General features: G+C 38.6%; 2 protein-coding genes across 3 annotated transcripts in view; one reads left to right on the forward strand and one right to left on the reverse strand.

Moving 5' to 3' along the window:
- The window catches only part of LOC144008010 (putative acyl-CoA dehydrogenase 6), an 81869-nt gene that overhangs the window by 35413 nt on the left and 21160 nt on the right, over positions 1-25296 (reverse strand). The gene's annotated exons all lie outside the window — the stretch shown is intronic.
- The window catches only part of calcr (calcitonin receptor), a 40260-nt gene continuing 16683 nt past the window's right edge, over positions 1720-25296 (forward strand). The window contains exons 1-10 of one of the 2 annotated variants that reach the window (XM_077508043.1): positions 1720-1858; positions 19820-19884; positions 21951-22095; positions 23041-23142; positions 23494-23579; positions 23667-23802; positions 23888-23995; positions 24068-24180; positions 24647-24719; positions 24812-24922. In XM_077508043.1, coding sequence (XP_077364169.1) covers positions 19837-19884; positions 21951-22095; positions 23041-23142; positions 23494-23579; positions 23667-23802; positions 23888-23995; positions 24068-24180; positions 24647-24719; positions 24812-24922 — 922 coding nt within the window. In that variant the 5' untranslated portion in view covers positions 1720-1858; positions 19820-19836. Of the gene's footprint in view, positions 2013-19819; positions 19885-21950; positions 22096-23040; positions 23143-23493; positions 23580-23666; positions 23803-23887; positions 23996-24067; positions 24181-24646; positions 24720-24811; positions 24923-25296 lie in introns of both variants that reach the window. The other variant, XM_077508042.1, reaches the window with a different exon arrangement.

The following is a 25296-nucleotide window of genomic DNA, read 5'->3' on the forward strand; positions in this document are numbered from 1 at the left end:
AAATCTAAAAAAGAAATCTCTTGCAGCCTATCAGAATGACCGGATTGATGAATCACAGCTGATTTCAGTCACATCTCATCTTTTACTTCTTATCAAAACGGTGAAAAATAAACACTAGCTGAAGTATTCAAGATGAACTTTGACTCTAAGGTCACCAGTCCTTTCAAATCCACATTTCTTGTCTTTTTCTCTGTGGCTTTTAAGCCCTCACCCACACAAGAGCATTTTAGTAACACGTTTGACCTTCAAAAGTTCTGAATGTTCTGCAAAGCCGAGCTGCTGCCATTGGCCGCTAAAAATATTCACGCTAGTCAAAGATGGCAAAGAAATGTAAACGTATCTGAGGAAAATGGTCATATTGAGACAGCAGGACTGTCGTGTGTGATTGAGTCACGTCAACCAATGTGTTATGTGATTCACTGATCCTACTAGTTTTTTGTAATCCGCCTGCCCGTAGAAACCAAATCGAGCATCATCCATCATTTATCCAGCATGTGCTCTAATCCATCAATGATCCCACCACTAAATTCAGTCAACAAACCTATCCAATCATTTGTCATCCATGTAAATAATCATCCATCAACAAATTAACTATAATCTATCTGCTCTGCCATCGTAATCCGTCTACCAATAAAATCACCATCCATCTATTATTATAAAGAATTACCATGCATTTTAAATGATCAATACACCTGTACGTCTTGCACTTTTCTCTCTATTAGCATATGACTTCTCTCTGATTGGTTGGCTGATTGTGGGTGTATTGTTTTGGCCACCCAGCGAGCAATCTGAGTCGGACTGACCAGTGTGAAGCTCCGCCCTCCAGCTGCTGCTCATGTGTACTTGAATGGTCACCCCATGGTGACCAGAGCGGATTGACCATGAAAGGTGTCAAAACGCAGGTCCAGAAAGTAAAAACCGTGCCACAACTTTGGCGTTAGCCACATGTGCTTCTACTCAACTGGAGCTCATTTAGATGCATGTTGCATCAAATGCACCAAAATCGCATTACACCCCCTACGCTACCATTTAGACCTGCTATTACCTGTCACGACTGTGTTTTGTTTGGGGCAAGGGTTATGTTTAGGTCATGCAAGGGTTATGTTTGGGTCATGACTGTGCTTTGTTTGGGGTCTGAATGCAATCAGTATGTTACAACAACTAGTTTCAACTGCTAAGCAGCTATGTGAAGTCAGAAGCTATGTGATGTCAGGAATCTTTAATCTCTTTATCTGGTCAACAGTCAATTAGATAATTCCATATCAGTCCTGTTAGCCACATGTCTGGCCATAGCCAATCAGATCCATCCGCTGTCTATATAAGTCTGACAGAGCTGTGTGGTCCATAGCCCAAGTTAGCGTAGCGTCTCATGATTCTTGATACATTCTCGTTGTTTCTGGTCTAGTCAAGTTAATTCCGCACCTCTTGATGCTATGCGAATAAAGTGTGAAACTCTTATTTGTGTCTGCGCTTTTGGGATCCAACCCCAGAACATAACATTACCAAGTCTAAAATTGAATGTACTTTCTGTTACCAAATTGCCAGATGCTCTGGGGTTGGCGCGGCAACTCACTTCTACCATTACAATGACGTGGAAATAGCGATATTTCAGATGTAATGTGGCACACATGCAGGTTTATTTCCACTAAACGCTAGGGGCGGGGGTGTCCACGACGCGCATGCACCCACGCACACACACACACCCGCATATGCGCGCACTGCGAGCCGAGACGAGGAGGAGCTCCCGCTCAAAGCGGAGGCTTCTGATCGCCGGAGCTGGAGGAGCGGCCAGTCAGCAGGCTGTCACAGCCCCTCACGGCCACACATTGGCGCCCTGCTCCGTCGGACCCATTGAAAGGTAGACAAACAACTGCAAGATTGCTTTATAATTGGGGCTTTTAATCACTCCGGAGGAAAAAGTTTTAATTGATTTTGCGATTTGTTGGGAGGAGACGCTTTTTACACCCGATTGAGGCGTTCTTGTGGCTGCTATTTATATCTACTGGAGTAAGGTAAGTCATTATGTTGTTAAAATAAAACTGAAAAAGCTTATTTTGTTTACATTTCCCATTTTGTGCTTTATTCATACAATCAACTCATTTATGTGGACATAATCTATTAGGGGAAATACAAGATTCTGCTTGTGATGGTTTGTTTTTGTTGCAATAGGGATCTATTTTCATAAAAGGAAGTGCAATATGCAAATGAAATTATATTTTTAGTACACCCCTTTCTTTCAAAGAATACTGGAGCTAAATAACTCAAAATAATGTGAGTCACTTGAACACCTAAGATTAATTATGCAGCAGTCTAACAGCCTGCATGCTTTCACCTTAAGACTGAGAACATGTTTACAAATCAAAAAGCATTCAGTCATGGATCCACCTGTCCCCAAAAGCATCACGTGTGGTTAAATTTGTGCCTCAACCGTGTTAACTGGCTGCTGTCATGACATACAACAAGAGTGAAGTGCAGGTTTCAAGCACATCTCGATACAGAAGACGATAAGAGCCGCCGACCGAGGCGGGCGGTTGGAGGAAGATTAGAGTAATAGCTCCGAATGAGGGCGACATCAATGAGGAGATCCATGCTGACAGGCAGCCTGCGATATGCGCAACGTGTTTCGCTTGCTTTCTGTTCACTTTGTCATTCATCATCCCCCGGGCTGGCTGTCTTTAAAGAAGTCAGGGGAATAGACCCAGAGAGGTTTAAAAAAAAAAAAAAAAAAAAAAAAAAAAGTGATACATTTCAGTAAGAAATAGACAAAATGCCAGAAACGTGCACTGTAATTGAAATCCGTCAAATAGTGAAGGTCATAAGACTACCTGCTACCTGTTCTTATTTCACTCCAGTAATCACGCTAATGCCGCATGTTTTATTCATCGGCGGTGCTGAATGTCACTCTTGCCGTATGCGCTGCCTTCTTAATTGGCTCGATTGAGACGGCGGCTTAATTGACTGCATAGCTACGACTTGTAGAACAAATCAGAGCTCATCAAGAAGCCTGCAAGGTTCGGACGTGTCACGGTAGAAAAGCTCTCACCTTTGCCCCCCCTCTCATGCCCCATGCTCATGCTAATAAGCTATGACACAATCAGGAGCCTGCTTCATTTACTCCACAATAATGTTTGTGTATTATCAAAACAGACAGAAATGGTGCTCTAAAGTTTGCTGTCATGTAAAGTAGAAAGTACTTTTGCCACCTCTCAGACCAAGAACTGCTGCAGCATTATCAATAGGTGGCGCTAGAACAGAGCTGACAGATGTGCATCTTGCTTGTGTTCAGACGACGAATGCCTGAGAGGGAAATTGCACTGTTGGGGTTTCTTTTCAAAAAGTTGAAGTGATAATAGTCTATGGCAGCTATTAAATTGAATTCAAAGCTTCCTGACATAACGAGCAATCACTCAGCTTAAATGGCTACGATAAATACTAAACTGATGCTGTCATGCATTATTTATAGAAGCCCATGCAAAAAACAGATTTATTCAATAAAGGACATTTCTGACTCTTGATTCCATTTAAACCACCTGAGAGGAACAAACCTGCTTTCTCTTCTTCGATTTGACTTTCTTGTCAGTCTATCTGGAGGAAAGGCAACTTTGATGATTACATATGGGTTAGTCATAACCCCTGCGGGCCTGATTCAACATGCACACTAGTCAAAGTCAAGTTGAAAATGTTCTATCCGAAGGAGGCTGACATTTAATGCAGCGACTAAAATTGACGTTAGCGCCCACTGGCTCACCAGCTCGACCACTGGGGCCAAACTCAAGGTCCGGGGGGCCAGATGTGGCCCACCAGATCATTTTATGTGGCCCGCTAAAGCTAATCAAGCATGTCAACGTCCATGTTGTTTGCTAAAATCTGTGCCAAAATTTCAAATTGTCTTATGTAAAAAATAATAACATTGAGATATTGCAAGCCTTTATTATTTATTTTTTTACTAAAATTAATTTTAACTATTTATTTATTTCTTTTTAGCTATTTTTTTAATGCATAATACAATACTCACAAAAACGTAGGGATTTTCATCTTCTTGTCACTTTGTCCTCCCCATTCATTGATTTTTAAGCGTTTTTTTTTCTGCCCACATTTTTTTTTTTAACTGTCTACTTTTTTTTTGCCCTGTAAAGTGTCCTTGGGTGTCTTTAAAGGTGCTGATAAATTAAATGTATTATTATTATTATTATTATTATTATTATCTTGTGGGAGAAATGTCATGATGAATCTAAAATAAACTACAGTCACTGGAGATTAACTTAATTTGACCTCTTAAAATATGAATGTACAACTGTTCAATATTTCAGTACATTTCCCCCCTCCGAACTTGTTCACAACAAAGAGCTAAACAGCAAAATTCACAACAGTCGAAAAAGTCCTCTTAAAACTCATTCAGTGCCATTGACGGCTCTAGACGTCAAAGATCCACTTTGAATGAGTTAACCATGTTAATATTTTGACATCATGAGACTTGATCAACAGTACCTTGCATTGAGGGGCTTCAGCCACGGCCTTTTCAGTGTTATCAGCAGGTAGCAGAGCTCGGAAAAGTTATAGAAAGGCATTTAAGTGGGTTGACTTAGGGCGGACATCTGCTGTGCATTTTGCCATTCGGCTCCGAGTTAGAGAAAAAAAAAATGTTCGGAGGAAAAAAAAAAAAAGTACTGAAGCTTGAAACTGTTGAACATGAAAGTTCACTTGAAAGTCCAACCATCCCCTGCTGTTAATCGCACATGTTCACATTCAACCCTCAGCATGTGGAAAGCTAATTTCTAGATATTTCCCTCCACCTTATTATTGCTATTATCAGCACTGACATTTAAATAGATACATATGCCAGACACATCAGCGTTTCCTCCAAAATGTCAAAACAACTTCAAAAAGTGTCATCTTCTAGTACGCAACCATTTGCCCCACGGAAGAAAACATGAAAGGTCACATGAGTAATTGTTTAACATTCAGCACCATTGCACGAGTGTGTGAAAACTGACCGGCATGACTTGGAGTCTCCTGGCTCAGTAAACATGACTTGCACTCAGAGTTAATAAACCTGCCTGCTATTTTGCACAATGATGAATTAGACATTATGGTGAGCAGCATTGGAATAACTTTAACCGGCAGGGTTAATAAAAGAACGGATGGAGAAAGAGATACTACAGTTAGAGGACAAACACAAATGATCTTATGGCTGGAAGAAATATTGCAGAAAAAGCCCGAGTGACATTTTGGTCTTGTCTAAATTGCGGGCGGCCTTTGAGGAGGGCTTGAATCGAAGGAAGCAATGAATGTTGCTAACGTTCCTCCCCCAAGGGCAGCGAACGCTGTGGGTGCGTTAGGAGACATTGGTTATTTTGACTTAGCACACTTTCCCGACACAGCCAGACTGTTTATTGATTTCCTTTGCCATTCAGCTCTCTTTCATCCTTCTTTTCTTCTCATCGTTTACGCTTGTTCTCGTCCACTCGCTATCACTAGTAGGGTCAACAGTAAATGCGTGTGGATTAAGGGTTGTAGGATTGATTGCTCTTGTCTGGGAAACTGCTGAGCTGTGTTTCTAAGAAGTCATTTTGTCACTTTCTAAGACGCTGCTCTGGCCATTTGGGTTCCGTGGTTGGCAATTTTCTCTGGGAATTCAAAGAAATATTTCTGCAAGTTGGATATAAACGGCATTGCTTTTCAAAAGAGTTGCAGACGACTGTGTCGTCTCCAAAAAGCAATCAGTGAGGAGCAGTTAAAAAAAAAAGAAAAAAAAAAAGGCCATAGCTATGATGAGCCACTTTTTTTTCTCTTTTTTTTTTAAAATAACCTATGAGAGTTATACCTTGTAAGCAAATTTTAATTTGCAAACAATTTTCAACTGTATATATTGGGGTATCAGGCAATTTTTAATCGTAATTAATCAAATGACTTCAATAGATAAATCACAATCACAAATTGTATGTGTTCTAAATGTACAATAAAATGCACAATAAATATTTTTGAAAGTTTTCATACTCTTGTTAACATAAAAGTGGAAAAAATTTTTAATACAAATATGGCTGCATCATTTAGTCATTGATGCAGTTATAATTCATAAAATTGAGTCAAAATTAAAAAGATTTACTAAATGGTAAAAAACTAGTGTAATTTTTAATGCCACTAGATGGCATAATTGCATTTGTAAGACTGACAGCTCAGTGCATTTTTCTTTTCATATTAAGAGATATTTAACTTTTAACATGAAATAACTTGGGAAATTCTGCAAAATACAACTTGACCCCAGTCCCCACAAATATATGCATTATTATTAAATTTGTTACTGCTTAATTTTGACGTGGATGTCTGCTGCGTTGCAAATGGAATTTCCCCCAGTGCATGCTTTCCAAATGAGGGGCGGTCATTAATCGCGTTGGAAAAAATTTGTGGCGTTAAACTTTAAATTAACACAAAATTAATGCACTAATTTTATCTCTCCAATAAAAGGCCATTGAATCGATGCCTATCTTGGTAGATTTTTAAGTGGAAAGATTTGATTTGAACGCAAACGAAAACCGATTTTCAAATTAAAACTTTTTTTTTTTTTTGTTACACCCGTCCAACATATAAGGCCTACATGCAGTTCAATTGCTATGTGTTATGCCATACCTCATTAACTATTACTTATTAATCTGGGGTTGAAAAGAGGCCCTTGGTTCTCCTGCATCTCAATTCACAAAGTTAGGATTAAAAAGGCACACTTGGACAAGTTTGGTATGGATGAATACAACAGCTCTGTCCTCAACACCAAACATTGAACCATAACGGCGATAGCGAGCCTAAAAAAATCAAAATAAAATAAAATAAAAACTCGTAAAGAGACACAACCTTGTCGAAAGTAACCCTTCTCTTTGTTACTGGTCCTTTCTGGGTTATTTAGACAGTTCTAGTTTTTATCTGAAGATTAGAGATCATGCACTGTTTGTGATTCATACATTTAAAACGACAGCAGTGGAAGATGTTTAGTCTTTATGACTGACTAAAAGAACTCCAAAAGACACTTCAGGGGTTTTCTGTGCCAAGAGATGAGTCTGCAGCGTTCTGCAATGTTCTCTGAATAGCTTCTCTCAATGTTAATCTTATTTTTTGTTCGTGTTTATTCCCATTGAAGTGCTTTTCTATTTTGTCCCGAATGCTAATTGAAATATTATTGTGGTTGCTAATTTTCCTCTCCCTCATTTTCAACTATTTTAGTCTCACCCCCCAATGTGGAAAGACCGTTTGAGAGCTTGTATCATTAATATGATGATGATTAAAGCCATCCTCTTGGTCATAAAGCGTTCTTGTGATAAGGGCACCCTTCACATTGCTTTTGTCTCCTCGCCTGTTTGCAGCTTGTAACCGTCAGACCCAGAAGCCGTCCCACCCCCCTCTGACCCAGTCGAGTGTACACAGCAGTCTGAGGGGAACTATAGTTAATGACTTTCGGCTGAAGTCCAGCAACAAAATACTTTGTTGACTGCTTTCCCATAGCGCTGCTGTGTCTCCGTTCCAAACGCATATCAATGCAATTGGGGACAAACGATGTGAGCGTCCAAATGGGAGCTGAAATGCAAAGCCTTTGATGAGGGCTTTCCAGATCTGTGATCAGTCTGTGACTCTGCCCAAAACTGTTGATGCAATGATTTAAAAAAAAATGGAAAAAAAGAAAAGAAAAAAAAATGGGTTTTTTTCTGTGACTTATTAAAATCATACAACAGTACAAAAAACATGTGATATTCCAAAACTAAGTTGTTAGGCATTTATATTTTGTTTTTATTTAATTACTTATTTTGAAATTTACCGTTTGTATAGCTAGCACAATTTTGTTTTGCTCATAGACTGAATGTTTTAATTGTGAAGCACCTTAATTTGTTTCAAAAGGTGCTATATTAATAAATTATTAGTATTATTACACAAGGCAAAGCTTTATGGTTGAGGTTAAAGGTTAAAGTCAAACCAAAGTCAAACAAGGAAAACAAAAATCTTTGATTCTTCATAACTTCTGAATGTTTAAGGGGGACACATTTGGTAGCAACACCATAATAACGCCTCGATTTGTTTTGAGTTTTTCAAGCTTGCACAAAATTTTGAAGAATGAAAATAGATTTGTTCAAGTTCAAACTTAAATGACAATGATTTAAAAGATCAATTAAACATAAGAGAATTAACTAGCTAGCTTCATGCTCTCACATAATGCAAAATGGCATACATGGGCTAACAAAACAACTAATATTAATCCAGCCTAATAAGACAGTCATGACCTCTTGTTCGTCTTTTACTTTATGTGAGTCAATATTATACTGCCCCCTCATGGACAAGGTGTGCACATCCGAAAGCACAACGTTTTTCTGTTTTTTGTTTTTATAAATAAAGTACAATAAAGTAAAGTACTATTTTCCTTATAAAAAAAAGTTACACTATTTTTTTTATGGGGCTTGAACTGATGAATATCAGTTAGGTTCAATGGGGAAAGATGATTTGAAGTCAAACGTCACATTAAAGTGATGCAACAACAACATAACTGTACACAACACATGAATGACATTTGCCAATAACCTGGTCAGTTATTGACAAAACCATCTTTCACTTAAGAAAATATGGCCTGAGTCCAAGCCTTTTTAAAGGGGAAGCCCCCCCCCCTTCATTGCGTCTATAAAAAGAAGCATTACCTTTAACATACAGTATGCACACGGTGGAAGTCAGCCTGGTCCCTGCCCATCTGTCTTACGAGCACACTCTGAGCCTTTGCTTCCTCTGCAACATCTGTCTTCATGATCATAGTTTAACTCTACAGTGAAGTCGGCTACTACTATTTAAGGACTGACTGGATAATGGATTCGCCAGATTATTAATTTAAAAACTTCGATAGGTCTAATATGATGAAAATGTCAATTATCCTGTATGATTCAAGTCATCTATCACTTTAAAGAAAACACAAGGTGATGAAAACTGTTATGAAATAATCAGGGGAAATATGACATTAAAAACAAATATTGAATGGTATTAGTGATAATCTCCCTTCACAATTAGTTCCTAATTACCAAATCACTGACAGTGCGCTTTCATGCACTATTTAACGTCTGCACTAATGATGCTGCTGGCTGACAAAAATAAATGCAACAAGCACTTCATGTCTGCTACTATCTGTTGCTATGTTTAACATTAGTAAAAGATTAAGCTACCCTAAATTGGTAATTTTCTGACAGGAAGTTTCTGTGAATAATTTGTTTTTTTTTCCCTCACTAATAGATTTCAAACCATCCAATTCAACACAGACACTTAAAATCCATTCAGAATGAAAGAAGGAGTAAGAAGACCAACGTGAGCTTATAATTAATTAAAAGTCCACGAAGCAGTGTGTTGGGAATGAGCGCGCCTTTATAGTGAAACTTAATTTCAATCGCGCTGATAGAATGCGGTAAGCCAGGCTGTGCTGGTAGCAGTAGAGAACATTACACATGTGCCTGTGCACGTCTCCTCACTTATTAGTTCATAGTGGGATCATTTTCAGTCTTCTCTGCTGGCCCGACTTCTTCTGTGGACATGACACGTGTAATGGTAAAGCTGTCGGATGCATCGAAAAGAGGAAAACCAGAAGCTGTGCGTGTCCATTAAAGATGATAAGAAACTGGAACTCATCAAGAGCTTGAATTGATTTAATTATGGCAATTCAAATAGCCTCAGAAAACTAATATAAATGGCAGAATAGTGATAGACACAGGCAAGATCTTCTATTGAGTTAATTTTAGAATCCACAAGGTAGAAACACCCTATTTATATGCAGTACTGTACTCTAGGCATATTTCTATTAATATTTATGGCAATATGGAATAAATACATTGAAAGACAGCAAGAAGAGCAATGCATGAGGCAAAAACAAGCAGTTGTGCACACAGTGTAATAGCCTAATTCTGTTTTTTTTTTTTTTTTTTTTTTTAAATTATCAAACTCAATTTACCACCTCACAATATAAATCAATAATCTTGCCCAAGGATGTACATTATAAGATGAACCTATAGACATTGCTCTCTGTAGGCGTAAACCCCAGGATAATAGAGGATTTGAGACTTTTTTTTTTTTGGGGGGGGGGGATGAGATTGTGCTGATTCCATACATGAAATTTTCATAATAATAATACAATAACAATAATATATTTATGAATTAAGTGTTAGGTTAAGCAACAGGTGGATTAAAAAAAAACTATAAATTACAACGTGGTATAATTCCTATTGTGCAAGACTTTATATGTCAAACTAAAAAAAAAATAAAAAATGAAAATATCTAAAAAACCCGATGCACTAGAAAAAAAAATAGGAAAGATGTTTTTAATTAAAATAAACGTTAAAAATGCGTTTAGGGACACATAAAGCCATCTCTGATTAAATTTGCTGTTGACTATTATGATCAGGGAAAAAAAAAAAAAAAAATCAGGCTTATCTTGAAACACTTCCTGCTTTCTTCTTCTTTGAAATTGACAAAATTGTGTTGTGTGGCACCATTTAGTGGCCAATAGTGGAATTACATAGCAAAATAAACAAAATTGAGATGACTAGGCAAAATAAATAAATAAAATATCTGTGTAATCACTGGACCGCAAACATGGATTGAGGTTTACGGTATTTGTACTGGTGCTGAATTCATTTTTTTGCCCAGTTTACCAATTATGTGACACAACAAGTTGGGATCATGTGACATGCTCGTAGGCCGCCATGCAGACAATTTCACGCATGCTACACCTCCCCGGCGCCAGTCTGCAGAGGTTATCTGTCCACGTTTAGGTCTGTACTACACTTATTGGACAGAAATAAGAAGTAGGCCTACCATGTTTTTTTGTATTTCCAGTAAGTCTATACTGAAAGTTAATTATCGTCCGTCCCCAAATGTCAAAACCTCTCTTTGATAAAAGAGCATGCCTCGACAACGTTTGTGCAGCCGTCAGTTCCCAATGTAATCTTCGGAGGGTAGTGGAAATGAATGTTGGAAATTTAGGGACTCACAAAGGGTACATTTGTCATAGTCACCACTCGGAACTCAAATCATTAATCCAGGCTTTGCTAAAGCAAACATATTGTGCTGTTATTGTAACTGCAAGGGCATGACGATGTAAGGTACAACAGAGTCCTCTGTTACAAGTCAGGTTTGATTTAGGCTCACAAATGCAGTGTGAAAATGGACTGAATGGGCATGAGAAATGTACGTTGCACTTTATACACCTGTACTGTATGTTGCTTTTTACAATACAAGTTCTAGCAAAACAGATTATATTTTAGAAAAACGTACTCGTGTGAAAGCGATACATCCACAGTGATCGTAACTACATTTGCTAGTCAGAGGAAAAGTGGTGGATGGAAATGATTTGACAGACCCACATTTCATTAATTAAAAAAAAAAAAAAAAAAAATCTGCTCTGGCAGAACCAATCAAGATGGAATTAGAATTTACTGATCCCCCCCAATGTCACCCCCCCACTAAGTTATTGTTGCTTCACTTTGCCAGGTGATGGTATTCAAGTCAGACAAACACGTTAGAATTAGAATTATGGCATGCATGAGGAGAGACTTGGACAGATGTACGCGTGTTCTGCTATTCATCACTTGAACACACATTTGGATCACAGTGAAATGTCAATTTGGCCCTCAACACTTAAATACTGCAGAAAAAAAATGTTTATAGTGCCCTGCCAGTCATGGGATGAAAACAAATGTATTCTATTTCTGTTCTTAAGATATCTGGCAGGTCTTTAGCATTGGCCCATGAGTCAGCAAAGTGCTCCTCACAGGACAGTAACAGCATGAATGCTGCTTCCGATGTAAAGGACTAATTCATCATTTATAAAAATTGTTATAGCATAAAACACCTTAGTAAATAATTTACCTATTTCCTGCATATTATTATGCAATAGAGATAAAAATCATTTCTTAAGCTGTCTATATGACCGCTGCGGCTGCTACCAAATCCATCTTGAAGCATATCTGTAGCAGTTTTTTTTTTTTTTTTAATATTAAATCAGTAAAAAGTGATTATATGAAGGAGATGATATATGGGAAATATGTCTATTTTCTCGCTTGCCAAGAGGCAACCAAGAACAGGAAGAAAGTACACAGCATAGCATACACCCACACATCGAGTCCTTTTTTGTTTTTAATGAAGATAAACAGAACGAAGGCAGATTTAAAATGCTGTTGATGCACATTAATAATCCTATGCTATTTTCAATAATCACTCATACACCACATCCTTACAGGCTCCCACACCACAAGACTGTTTAGAGCTGCAAGCTGAAGCTAATAATGTATATTCTATTTTACATTGGAAAGTCATAAAATGTATTTTATCACAATAGAAGGTCAGAGTTTACAGTAAATGAGCATTTCACACAACTGCTTGTAAACTGTTAAAAATTAATTATTTTAGCTCCCACCTCAAACGCTTTGACCACCGTTTCAATTTCACATAAATTGCAGTTCTTTGCTGTCCTTTTTCTATTGCCATGTCCAAACAATGAATGTAGCAATAACAATTTATATGGAAATGAGTACAATGATGGGGTCCGCCAATGTCCATTTATGCGAGTTTGCAGGCTTTTTCCCGTAGAATGATCAAGGTGTACCAAACACAAGCATGATTACGGTTGACCTTTTGAACTTGGCAAATATTAGACATACTGCTGTTTGAGATGTTTACAATTGTGGTCCTGCAAAACAACCAAAGAAAACATTGTTTAAAATGTTTTTAAGTTTTTTATATTTGCTGCCACAACTGTGCTTCAAAAGAAGTACAGTACAGTGAAAGCCTGCATATTTATTGGTCATTTGTATTTATTTATTTTTGTAACTTATACTTCATTACTAGCTAAAACAAAACAAAAAAACAAAACACCTATTTGCCAAAGCAATAAAAGTAGTTAGTACTTTGGTGCCATTTTGAGTCATCTAGGTGGCAAGGAAGTCTGAACTGAATTGAGGCGCTTCATTTAGACAAAAACAGTGTTCTGCCAACATCTTGTGGCATCATTGACCCAAGGGAGTTGTGTGAAAAGTAGTGCTGTGCCACAATCTTGAGGTGTCTTGTAGCCAAGAAAGCATGTTGAAGTAAGTTGAGGAGCTTGATCTAGACAAAAATAGTGCATTTCCGCCATCTTGGAACCAAGGAACTATGTTGAAGTGAGTTGAGGAGCTTCATTTAGACAAAAGTAGTGCTTTTCTGCAATCTCGTGGTATCATGGTGCCAATTAACTATGTTGAAGTGAGTTCAAAGTTGAAGAGCTTCATTTGGACAAAAAGTGATTTCCCACCATCTTGGAGCCAAGGAAGTATTTTGAAGAGCTTCATTTAGTGCTAAAAAGTGCTTTGCTGCCATCTTGTGGCATTTGAAGGCAAATAACTATGTTGAAGTGAGTTGAGGAGCTTCATAATTTAGACAAAAATAGTGCTTTGCCACCATTTTGTGACATCTTGGAGCCAAGGAACAATGTTGAAGTGGGTTGAGGAGCTTCATTTGGACAAATGTAGTGCTTTTCCGCCATTATGTGGCATCTTGGAGCCAAGGAAGTATTTTGAATTGTGGAGCTTCATTTAGACAAAGAAAAGTACTTTGCCATCATCTTGCGGCCTTTCGCAGAAGGAGGGGAAAAAAACAACTAGGTTGAAGTGAGTTTAAGAGCTTAATTTATAAAACAAAACAAAAAACAAAACAAAGAACTATGTTAAAATAAGCTGAGGAGCTTCATATTACAGACACAAATTGTGTTCTGCCGCTATCTTGTGGCATCTGGCAAAGGTTTTTGGTATTTGGCAAACGGTTTTGGTATTTTTTTTCTCCATGATTTAATAACGCCATGAAAGTGCATGCTATTTAGTCATCTGATTTATGTTGATTATTTTGCACCACAGCAAAAAATACATAATTATTCTAATAAAATCAACTGCAGCACAGTAATTAGCGTAAAATTTTAGGTTTTTTTTTAATGTATGAAGTGTCGTTCTAAAAACACCACTGCTTGCGTCTGACTTCATGTCAGTGCAATTGGTTCTTATCAGACGCGCTACAGAAATGCCTCTAGAGAAGCTTGGGAGATATAGGGAGGCGTTGTATGAGTTGTACCACCGTGGAAGAAAAATAAACAACCAGCAGACACACAGCAAGCTTACTATAAAAGCTGTCGAGACTGAGCCACTATTTCCTCCCACCCGACTCGATTTGTTTGCTCCATTCCAGCGTACAGAACTATTGGTTTCCCCCTCAGTGCCCATCATGCTCAATGCGGTTAAGCTTTTTCTCACCACTAGGTTTCAATTGCCTTGTTTAAGTTGAAGATTGAGTAGAAGGATTTGGTTGAATGTCTGCCTTCAGGGCCTCTGATCTCCCCCTCCGGGATTCATTTTGCGCCTGATGTCATCCTTGAGCCAGAGGGGCTTCGCTTTTATCTTGGTCTTTTACAATAGCTCTCTTAGGTGCCAATACGACCATGTTACACCTGTGGAACGCTTAAGTGTTGCGATTTCATCGTTTTTGATGGAAAAATTAGAAAAGCGACACCTTTTCTACGATGACACACTTTTCTGGAAATAAATAATAATCAGGGAGTGTGCCTCCGCTCTATTAGATGTCTTTGTTTACTGGCATCAGGGTGAGGAAATATCACATAAGGGATTATATAATAGGGTGGATGTAGTTGAAAAACAGATGAGTGGCTGTTTATTGTCCTGTAGCTGACCTGCTGGTTCATTCAAAGGTAAATAATAATGTGTGAATAATGTGGTATGCAAAATAAAAGCTTAAAATCTATTGCTTGTTAGTATTTGTTGAGCATAAAATAAAAAAATAAAAAATCAATAACCAGGTTGCAGCTGTAAATTACTATAAAAATATACATTCTGCGACTTCATCATTGAGAGCGTCCAAATCTTTACTCACACCATCTCAGTGGCCTCAGGATTTGCTGACATAAGCATGAATTAATTACGCGGTTGCAAATTGCGCATTTCCTTTTTCTGCTAAAGCTTGCACAGCAAACAAGACTAAACAACTGATTAAGATATTTTAATGAAGTGCAATTTGATAAACTTTTGAAAGTAACACATACCGTGTTTGTAGCCAAACAATTTCAACATACATTAAATGCTTTCAATACAGAGTATTATATCGCATAAACAAGCAAGGAGCTTTGCTTTATGCAAGTCCACCTAGCTTAATGCTAACAAACGATGCAAAACACAATAGATAGGCTAACAAAGAGTAGCAGTGTCATGTTGTCACAACTCGTTAAGCTCGTTGTCCCCAACCACCCACCGGGCTAGTTAACTAACTCGTCATATTGGTATTTTGCTGGTAATTTGTCAGGAGACCAGAGGAAGGATCAAAGGAAAGAAAGATGAAACAACTTTTTGAAAACAAGATGTGGCATGAAGAAACCAGCACAAAATGGACTTGCTTGCCAGTTTAAGTGCAGTACAGCACCTCTTTGCTTATTACGACTCAGTCAAAGCACTCAGTCATACTCGACTTCAAACTGTCACCATCCCGATTTTCAGCTTCTTCCACCTGGCCAATAAATTCCCCATGAAGCTTTGACAGATGATTAGTTATAATATCTTTCAGGAGACTGCACCGAGACACTAGTCATTGTTTTCAACCAAAAAAAGTGATTCTTTTCCTCCTGAATGTCGACTGCTTCTTTCCTTGACTTGTGACTCACATCATCACTCTTACATGCGACACCCTGAAAGGTTCACAATGTGATCAATCGGTGCTGTCTGAGAAGCAGCGACATGAGCCAAGCTTTTAGTTGTTATATAATAAACCACACACGGCGCCGTGTGCTCGACACATCTTCTGCAATTTCATAAATAGGAAAACAGCGTGTTCACTTTGGCATGTTGCACACATGCTAAATGAGCACACCGAAGGTTGTTTAGCTTATTATCTGCCGGAGTTAGAGTCTGGCTTGGGACGTGCTTCAAATGATGACACACATTAGTCTGCCATTTGATGCACTGTTTGCTGGATGCGATATGAAAGAGCTTGATGACAGCCAGACTGACAGATGATTTCGGAATAAGGCACAACACCAGCATGGACATTTTACTAATGCATCTGAATGAGGTCCCAGTAGATAACCAAAAGAATCTTTCTGTACTGCATCCATGTTTTCCCTTTAATCCTTTTAAAAACCACAACCACTCTCTGTCCTTACTTCTTTTTTTTTTTCCAACAGAGGTATAAATCAAGTGTTTACTTAGCCACCAAAGAGTCCTTTTTATCACGGGAGGTTCACTTTGAGCATCTGGAACACAAAAGCGTACAATGCTCTTCTGCTTCACCGCTTCCAACCACTATTTCATGCTCACCAGAGAATAAACCACAGGCTTTGAGGATGCTCAAATGCTGGAAGAAAATGTTTTCCTTTAGAGTGTCCTAAAGCAAGATAAAAAATAAAGCATGAGCTTAATTTGAAGTGGCATGGGAGAGAATGATCTCATGGGAAACGTAATAGAAACTACCTTTTTGGCTTAGGAGTTCATGTCCATGCAGAAAATAGTAAGGTCTCATCATGTTTATTCTTCATTGAGTTGTACTCCCTCGAAATAATCCTTCACTGGTTAGCCTTGACTTGAGTTTCTCTAACTCATTCACTCCCATCTATTTTCACTGAAGCAACCCCCTTCGCTCCCGCCTGTTTTACTAGATTTTGACTGATTTTGCAAGGTCCACAGAATATTCTGTTATATTGATATAAAAGCATGGAACCTATCAAAACAAAGATTAGTCTCCTCTTTTATCAGGGAAAAAACATTTTTGTATCCGTTTTCTTCTTTAAATATATTAGCTAAAATTCATCATTATTCACAAACCTGGTGAAGACACTGGGAAAAAGAGCTTGTTGCAACATGGCCCTGACTGATCTTACACTCTGCTGACGCCTGCTGGCCGTTTTTGTAATAACTACCATTTCTTTAAGCAACCTCTTCATGTCAGAAGCTGTATCAAAGCGTTCTGTTGGTGTGGTCTTGACTGCAACACGAGTAGTAAGCTACATTAGAAGACAGGAAACAGCAATACAATATGTCAAAATGAATTCACCTAACACAAACACATTGCATCTGGTGAAACTAGGTCATCATTTGAGCTACTTGATCTCACATTAAATACAGAAAGTAATACAGGTCTGTTAAAAAAACAAAAAAAAAACAACAACAAAAAAAAACAAGGTCAACCACGGCCTTTGTCTGCAAATTAAAATGTAAATAGTGTGTTCCACACAATCCTATTGCCTCTAATATAAATTGAGCTCATCACTCTGAGACACTCTTCAATCAATACAGCTTGTCCGGCTATAACACACAAGTCATATGACACGCAAGTGGGAGACATCCACAATCTATCAATGTTCATTCACTCGTCAAACTAATCTAAGTGCTCTCCAATTGTACTCCTCACAGCTTGGTAAAGTGTTGTCACATGACTTTATTCAGCGTGATGGGGCCGTGGTTGTGACATAAGAAAGCCGTGGATTTGAGACCCTGCTGCAGCCCTCACACAAATAGGCTGTCACGACGCATGTCAGTGCACACTATACGGCCGGGAGAAATAAAATGCACGAGTGACTGTCGGCTTTGGTCAGCATAATGAAAGAGATGCAATAGAAAAAGATGTGAAAATGTATTGATCATCTTGGCTGTTTATTGGTGTTCTATAGTTGAAAATGAAATGAGTGGGAAAATAGTAGGGAAAAAAGTATTAGTGCTTTTATCTGCATCTTTTGTTTTCTTTCATAGAAAGTTATAGTGTCCCGTCACTAACGAACTAATTTTAAAACAGACCTGAAGGCTATACATGTTGTCTTTGGGGCTAACTAGTACACACAGGCACCTACACAATGACATCTGTGTTTTCATTTTATTAACAAAATTGTATTTTTCCATTTTAATTTGAGTTATTGTGTTAGTTTTCCTTAACTATAATAACCTTGTCTCCTATATGTCCTTCTAAATGTATGAGCTCATATTTTCCCATGTCTAGCACGCTGGGTATAAGGTGGTCTGGGGTCAGTGTTAGAGACGTACGGAATCCAGGACAGTAATGTGTTGAGACAGTCCATTGCAGAGGACCATCTTAGCTAAACTGTCACATGCCCAGCCTAATCAATTATGGATGGGCCGAGAGCGAGTCATTGCAGAAATGTTCCCGGATTCTTTAAACCCTAACTGCTACTTTTCTCCAGTCCTGAAATGATCAATGCTCTCAAATTACCCGAATCTGCTACTTTACCGGGAATTCCAATGCAACCTTCATGGAGTAAACAATGACCGGAAAGGCACAATGGTCTTCGACGTCATGTCTGATTACATCAAAGCACTCCCCTTTGTCATTGTCATTTCCAATCTGCCACTTTCCGAGCAAATGTCTGGCCTCAATCTCAAGTTTTAAGTTGTCTTTAATACAGCATCATGAATTATCTTCCTATTCACACCCAGCCCTTAATTAACACCATGTCATTACCAAGTCTGGAAATTCATGTGACTATATGTCACAACTTCAACAACACAGATACATTTGTAGAGATTAGGTAACAGATTCTCTTACTCAGATGTATTGAGCTGTTTTCTACATCCTTGACTGCACTTTCCAGCGCTCTCTAGATCTACGAGTGTTAAATTGCCCTTAAAGATCAAAACAAAGACGTAGATTTTGGGTATAAATAGTTTTCTACATCGGATGAATGGCTTATCTGACAATTATCCATGCATCTATTGTTTGGACACCGGAATTCAGTCTCCAGAATCATCAAGATGGACATGGAGACATTCCAAGTGAAGCTGAGAGACATGATCCCTCCAACGTGTCCTATAGGTTACACCAAGGTCTTTCTCCCAGTTTCCCAGAATATTTACCAGTAGGAATGCATGAAATATGCCTGAACCACCTTTGCTGGCTTCCAGGTCAGCCTGTCTTGAAGGGTTAAGACACATTTCAGACCTTTTGCTCACAGTCATTACCACTTGTGACTTGGGATGTAGATAGTCCAGTAAAATCTGAAGCTCACCTTTGGGATCAGTTCTTAGCAATTTGGCTGTCAATCTCACACTTATGCTTCCTTCTCTCAGCCTGAGTCAGAAACTCAAGTCACCTCTGGTTTGTCTGCAATCAGAAATTTCCTCTCTGGAACTCTCTTTAAATAAGGCTCCACTTCTAACATGAAAGATTGGATAAGCAATCCGTTCTAAAAAGAGATTTTCACATAATTCACCTGCCAAGGGCAAATCCTTTTATATTTGGGGGCATGGCAGTTCGAAGAAACTCTTTTGGGCATGGACCTTGGCGGAGGTCTTTCCTTCAGTGTTCTATTATGACAGACTTCCACCCAAAAACAATCTCAGTTGTGCCCCTTTCAGGGCGGTTTACAGGAATTGTCCACTGATGGGCTTCTTGTAGTGAATCTGTGTGACACGGAGAAACTGACCAAAATTCCAGCAGCATGTGACATCCCGCTTACAACGGCAGATCTGCGGAAGCCCGGCATCAGATGATTTATAACCACCCGCTAACAAACTGTCGCTGTTCACGCTACCTCCATTTACTCTACATTTCAAAACGGCTTTGTTTCTTACCTTGATAGACAACGCTTTGTCTCTGTCTCGCTCACACCGCAGGCTTTCGACTACATTGCTTTGCATTTCAGATTAATGATTCCCAGTTACACTATTCTCCCGAGAGGCCATAATCCTGATCTGAAACATTATGTTTGCTCAGTGAGCCACTTTCACAGTTCACAAGCTGGTTGATGAACATTGCAATTGTCCTTCTTGTTCTGTTACAGACAACGGAGGGGAAGATATGAAATTAGCTGTTTGCTGCCCTTGGATCTTTTGCTGTCTCTTAGTGGTAAGTAAGTCTCATATGCAGACAATGTCTTCGCAGGAAATTCAGTTTTTATTAGACATGTAATATGTTGTGGTCTAGTGACTTTCTTTTCTCAGCAAATATCTCAAATTGATATTTACTCAACCCCAACCTCAAGCCTTGGAAACAAGTGTCAATTTGTCACCATTTTTAACTTTGACAAAATACCTAATAGGTCATTTAATTTATATCTAACATTGTTTAAGTTGAGACCACTAATTATTTTTCTTCCTTACTGAATGAAGCACACGGTCGCATTTCATTTGAAGAATGCTGCCAATTTGAAATCTTAAAGTCTTATGTAACATGCTGTGTGTCTCTTTTCAGAAGAGCAGAATATTTGATTCACACTTGAATGAGGTTGCTTCGAAAATAGCAAGGTTTAAGTAAAGAGCAGCCATCCGGAATTCTTCTGTCATTTGCATTATTTTAAGTTTTCTGCTTTAATGTTTTAAGACGGATGCACTTTTACAGAATATTTCCGATTTCTGTTATTATATTATCATAATTAGGGTTATAAAGATCCATAAAATTGTTGGAGTGTAATCTTTTTTGGGGGGGACTTAATGCAGAAAAGTGGATGATGATGATGTCAGTTACTATGCAATTGCTATCTCACTTGTGATGAAGTTGTCAGTTGCTATGCAGTTTTTATTTCCCTTTATGATGTCAGTTGTTATGCAGCTTATATATTCCTTGTGATGTCAGTTACTATGCAGTTGCTATGTCTGTTGTGATGATGTTTTCAGTTGCTATCTCGTTTGAGATGTCAGTTACTATGTGGTGAAGTTGTCAGTAGCTATGCAGTTTCTATATCCTTTGTGATGAGAAAGTTGTCTGTTGCTATGTCCTGTATTTTAGGTTCTGCATTTGTGACTTTCTGATTGTCATATAAGCCTTTATATTCTGTCATATAGAATTGTGCATTGCCCTAGCGAGAGTAATGTTTCTTCCATGCAAGCTGTCATCCACATATTCTGCATTCAACCCTGCTCACTGTGGTTATTTTGTACTTTTGAGTTCTGCATCTAGCCCGTTTAAGAGTCTTAGTCAAGGTTTTTCCGCCATCTTTGAGGGCATATGAATGCAGCCCTGCTCTCTGTTGTTACTTTGTATTTTTGTATATAAAGACTGTTTCCCAACTCCCGTGTCTTTTCTGCTCTGGGTCCTAATTTCTCACCTCACGTGACAGTAAACTTTATACGAAAAGTGTGATTGTATTTTAAGTCGTATTCTCTCTATTTAATTGGTAAAAAAAAAAAAAAAAAAAAAAAGGAGTCGTTGGTACTTTTCCCTCTCAGCAGTGCATCAGTTGATCTTGGTGGTGGCCTGGTGGTCGTATGTATGACGTCATTTACTTCAATGTTTGGAGTGACATCATATGTACGGCTGCTAAACTGCTACATGGGACAGCCGCTTTGTTCAGCGCTCGCAAGAATCATCATTCAAGCACCAAATGTGGTCGTCCAATAAAAAGCCACCTCAAAGACATTGAAGCTGTACGTCCCTATTGTGATAAGGGATGTGGAGACGGGCTGCCAAAGTCCTAAAATTTCTCAACTATGTGAGAGAAAAAGACTTGCTTGAGATTAGTCCTTTAAGAAGCTTCCCCCCTCCTCCCCCCAGACTGAACTTTGCAAGATAAGTCACAACAAAATGGCTTTTTTCCCTTCAGCGAGCTCCATTATCAAAATCAGTATTTCACCCTGCAGGCTTTTTCATCTATTGCTACCTCCAAATGCAAACAATACAGAGCAGATAAGAGCCCTTTGAAGGAAAGTGGTTTCTTTGGCAAACATATTTGGATGAATATCATAAATGGTGAATGATGAAAGTTTCAAAGTGGAGAGAAATCCTTCAATCAGCTTTGAAACATTCCATTAGAGTTTTTAGATTACACGAGAACAGACATCATCTCATTATCATAGAGGTGTGAAATTGACACATTTAGAAAACATAATTTCTGCTATCATTTACATATCGACATGGATCCAATGAGGACATGTTTACATTCTGATTGCTTTCACTCCTACATATCGTCCCCACAGTGCATGATGGTGTCAGCTGGCACCGAGTCGGTTCCAGAATCATCACTCAAGCCCAGAATCAGCAAAGAGAGATGGGAAGAGGCGAGACAAAGTCAATACAAATGTCTCAATATGTCCAACAGAGACAGTCATCAAAACAGAAGCGGTGAGAGGCCTCAATTGACTGATACAAATCATCAGAATGGAAATCCAGAGTATCTCCTGATGACAATCATTAGCACATCGGTGTCAAACTCAAGGCCCAGACCCGGCCATCAGTTTCATTAACTTCTGTTCAAAATGAGTTATTCGTCATAAAAGTCACCAAATGCAGGGGCAACTACAGTACGTAACATTTCCCCAAAAATAAAATAAACAATTGTGCTGCTATCCTGAAAAGAAATAATTTAAGCTGATGTTTTGGTTGAAACAAGCAGTTTATTTTGCATTTTGTTGGCTTCCTTACTATTATACCCAATGTAAAACAAACTCCAAACTTAAAACTAGGTACGTACTAAACGTTGATATTTGGCATACCTTGGCACCCCCTATGATGATAGATATGGGTAGATCGATCACCGATATATATATAAAAAAAAAAAAAAACTGACCTGCCGACCCCGATTTTTTTTCATAACAAGCAGCGTAAACTTCATTTTTCTAATCTTGTTGTAAAACACTGAACAATACCTTTGAAACTAAAAAACGGGTTGTTTTAACTGCTCATGAAATTCTCACAAATAAAAATGAAAAGCCTATTAGTCATCTTACAGCTGAAGAGGTCAGTGGCTGTCTTTTTTTTAAGAGGGAGATGAGATCGGTTGACAAGATCGGTTTTATTTTAAGGGATTTGCCAATCACAGATCTCCAAAATAATTAAGAAAATTGGGGCTGATCACGACCCCCGCCCATCAATCGCTGCACCCCTATGAGAAGCCATAGCTATGATGGGGCCTGTGTTGAAAACAAGTTTGACACCGCTGCGTTAGATCTTTGAATCCCACTCAAAAGGCACTAGAGAAGGTTCTCTATGCGGATACGAGTTGAGGGAGTGCTTTGGTCATTGGCATCTGCCAAAGACAAACCCTAAAATTGTCATCTCTCTTTTTAGTGGGTACCTTCTGTGGAAATATGTGGGATGGCTTTTTGTGCTGGGAGGAAACACCAGCAGGTACATCTATAACACAGAGATGTCCCAGTCACGATACCGCGGGTAAGATTTCTCACATTGGTTCAAATGAACTGGAATTTATCGGAATAAAGTCAGTTTTCAACCAAGTAGCTGTGAAAGGCCAGTAGCTGATTTGTAAACCAACTTTAGATGTGCTTTAGTTGGTGTTCCAACTGCAGTGGTAAAAGGCGGAGTTGCACACTGCAGTCACTCCCTTGTTTATGAATGGTTGTTTAGGGCAAGATGGAAGTTTCTACTGATGTGTTCTGATGTTTATGCCATTGAATGTAAAACTTTAGAGAATCTCTTCATAATTTCGGAGAGTTTTTTTTTTGTTCATAAATCCTTGACTTCACTAAGTTTCACTAAGATACACCTATTATGTATTTGCAGGAAAAGTGACAAAATATTGTGACCAATGGGGTAAATGGCTTCAAACAGGACCCCCTTGCAGAGAAGCCTCAAAGGACATAACTGAGGTGTTTGTACATGAGTTGACATGGTTCAAAGTATTGAAAGAAGAAGCCGCTATCATCCTGTGACAACTGTTTTTTTTGTACCTGCAGGATATTGACAATGGTTTCAAGGACGTGAAAGACGAGCCAACGATTGAACATATCACAGACTTAGAGAAGAAAATACTTGAGAATAAAGATAAATGCTTGGTGAAAATGAAACAAGATCCACCTCAAAATATAACAGGCAATGTATTTGTAGTGCACTTCAAACAACTATGTAAACAATGCCTCCATAATATAGTTCTGACTTCAGCGTTTCAATGTGATAGGGTTGTTCTGCAGTCATATTTGGGATGGTTGGCTTTGTTGGGATGACACGCCAGTGCAAACCTATGCCACGCAGGACTGCCCCGAGTTTCTCCACTTTCAACCCTCAGGTGAACATTTTAAAATCTCATACTCAATGTTATGCAGATATGAAATGAACTAGGAAGGTTTTTCATCTGAAGGAAAGGCAAGTAAATACTGTGGAGAGGGCGGAGAGTGGTTTCGCCATCCAGAGAGCGGCAAATTCTGGACCAATTACACCCTCTGCACCAGCAACTATGAGAAGACGTCAAGGGTGATGTCTTGATCATATTATACTCTGCATTCATTCAAGGTCACCTCTGCTAATGCAACACCGTACAATGTCACTGTACAATGTGTGAGGACAGGACAGTTATAAAGTCCATTAAATATAAAGATACACTTGCTAGTAAGTCAAGGTCCATTTGGATTCTAAGCACGTAACAGAAATACAAAACGATTGCAGTGCAAATACATTTCCCATTCATTCCACAAGAAATAAAAGAGTTAAGACACCAAAGTTAGATAAAGATTTTTTCAATCGTTTTTGTGTTCATTGTTTGACTTTGACGTCATGGTTCCCGTCAGAGGCTATAATGTTAAGTCGAAGTGCACTTGCCTTTATCTGCACTTTTCCAGGGAGCTATTGATTGCCGAGCTTTGTAAAAGAACAAGAATAGCTCGAGAGGAATTCATCATACTTTATGAAAGATGTATACCTTTTGTTTTTAATCCAACAGAAGCAAAAGCTGCTTGAGAGTGAATACAAATGTCTTCTGAAAATGAGCCAAGACCTCGCCTTTAATGAATCAGGTAACAAGCTGCTGACGTGGCATGATGATTAATAAGTGTTTGTTATAATTTGAAGAGCACAAACTGCATGTTGGTTTTTATTGGTGCTGTAGGTCTGTACTGCAGTCGGAACTGGGACGGATGGCTGTGCTGGGATGATACTGCAGCAGGAACCTACGCCACCCAAAACTGTCCAGATTTCTTGTCGTATGCAGAACCCGCAGGTCAGTAGCAAGTTTTTCTTTTCCGTCAGTCCTTTAAATTTACAATTATTAATCTCTGATTACAAGTCCTCGTAATGTGTAATGGGGAGACTGAGCATTACAAGGGAACACTTTTTTTTTTTTTTTTTTCCTGAAGTCAAGAAACAGTTCCAAGCAGGTTAGAAAAGGTGAAAGTGTCAGGTGATTTATGTGATAGAAGATTCTCTGCTTGGACGAAGGCAGCCTTTGCAAGACAGACATTACCGCATCACTGAAGAGACGACAGGAGGCAGATTTGGATGTGAAGAAGATGAAAATGTTAAGGGTCTCTTTAGGATTGACCAGGAAGGATAAGATTAAAAAAAAGAACTCAGAGGGACAGCCAAGGTCAGACA

The sequence above is a fragment of the Festucalex cinctus genome, chromosome 19 (assembly GCF_051991245.1).
Source record: "Festucalex cinctus isolate MCC-2025b chromosome 19, RoL_Fcin_1.0, whole genome shotgun sequence".
In the NCBI taxonomy this organism is placed as follows: Eukaryota; Metazoa; Chordata; class Actinopteri; order Syngnathiformes; family Syngnathidae; genus Festucalex; species Festucalex cinctus.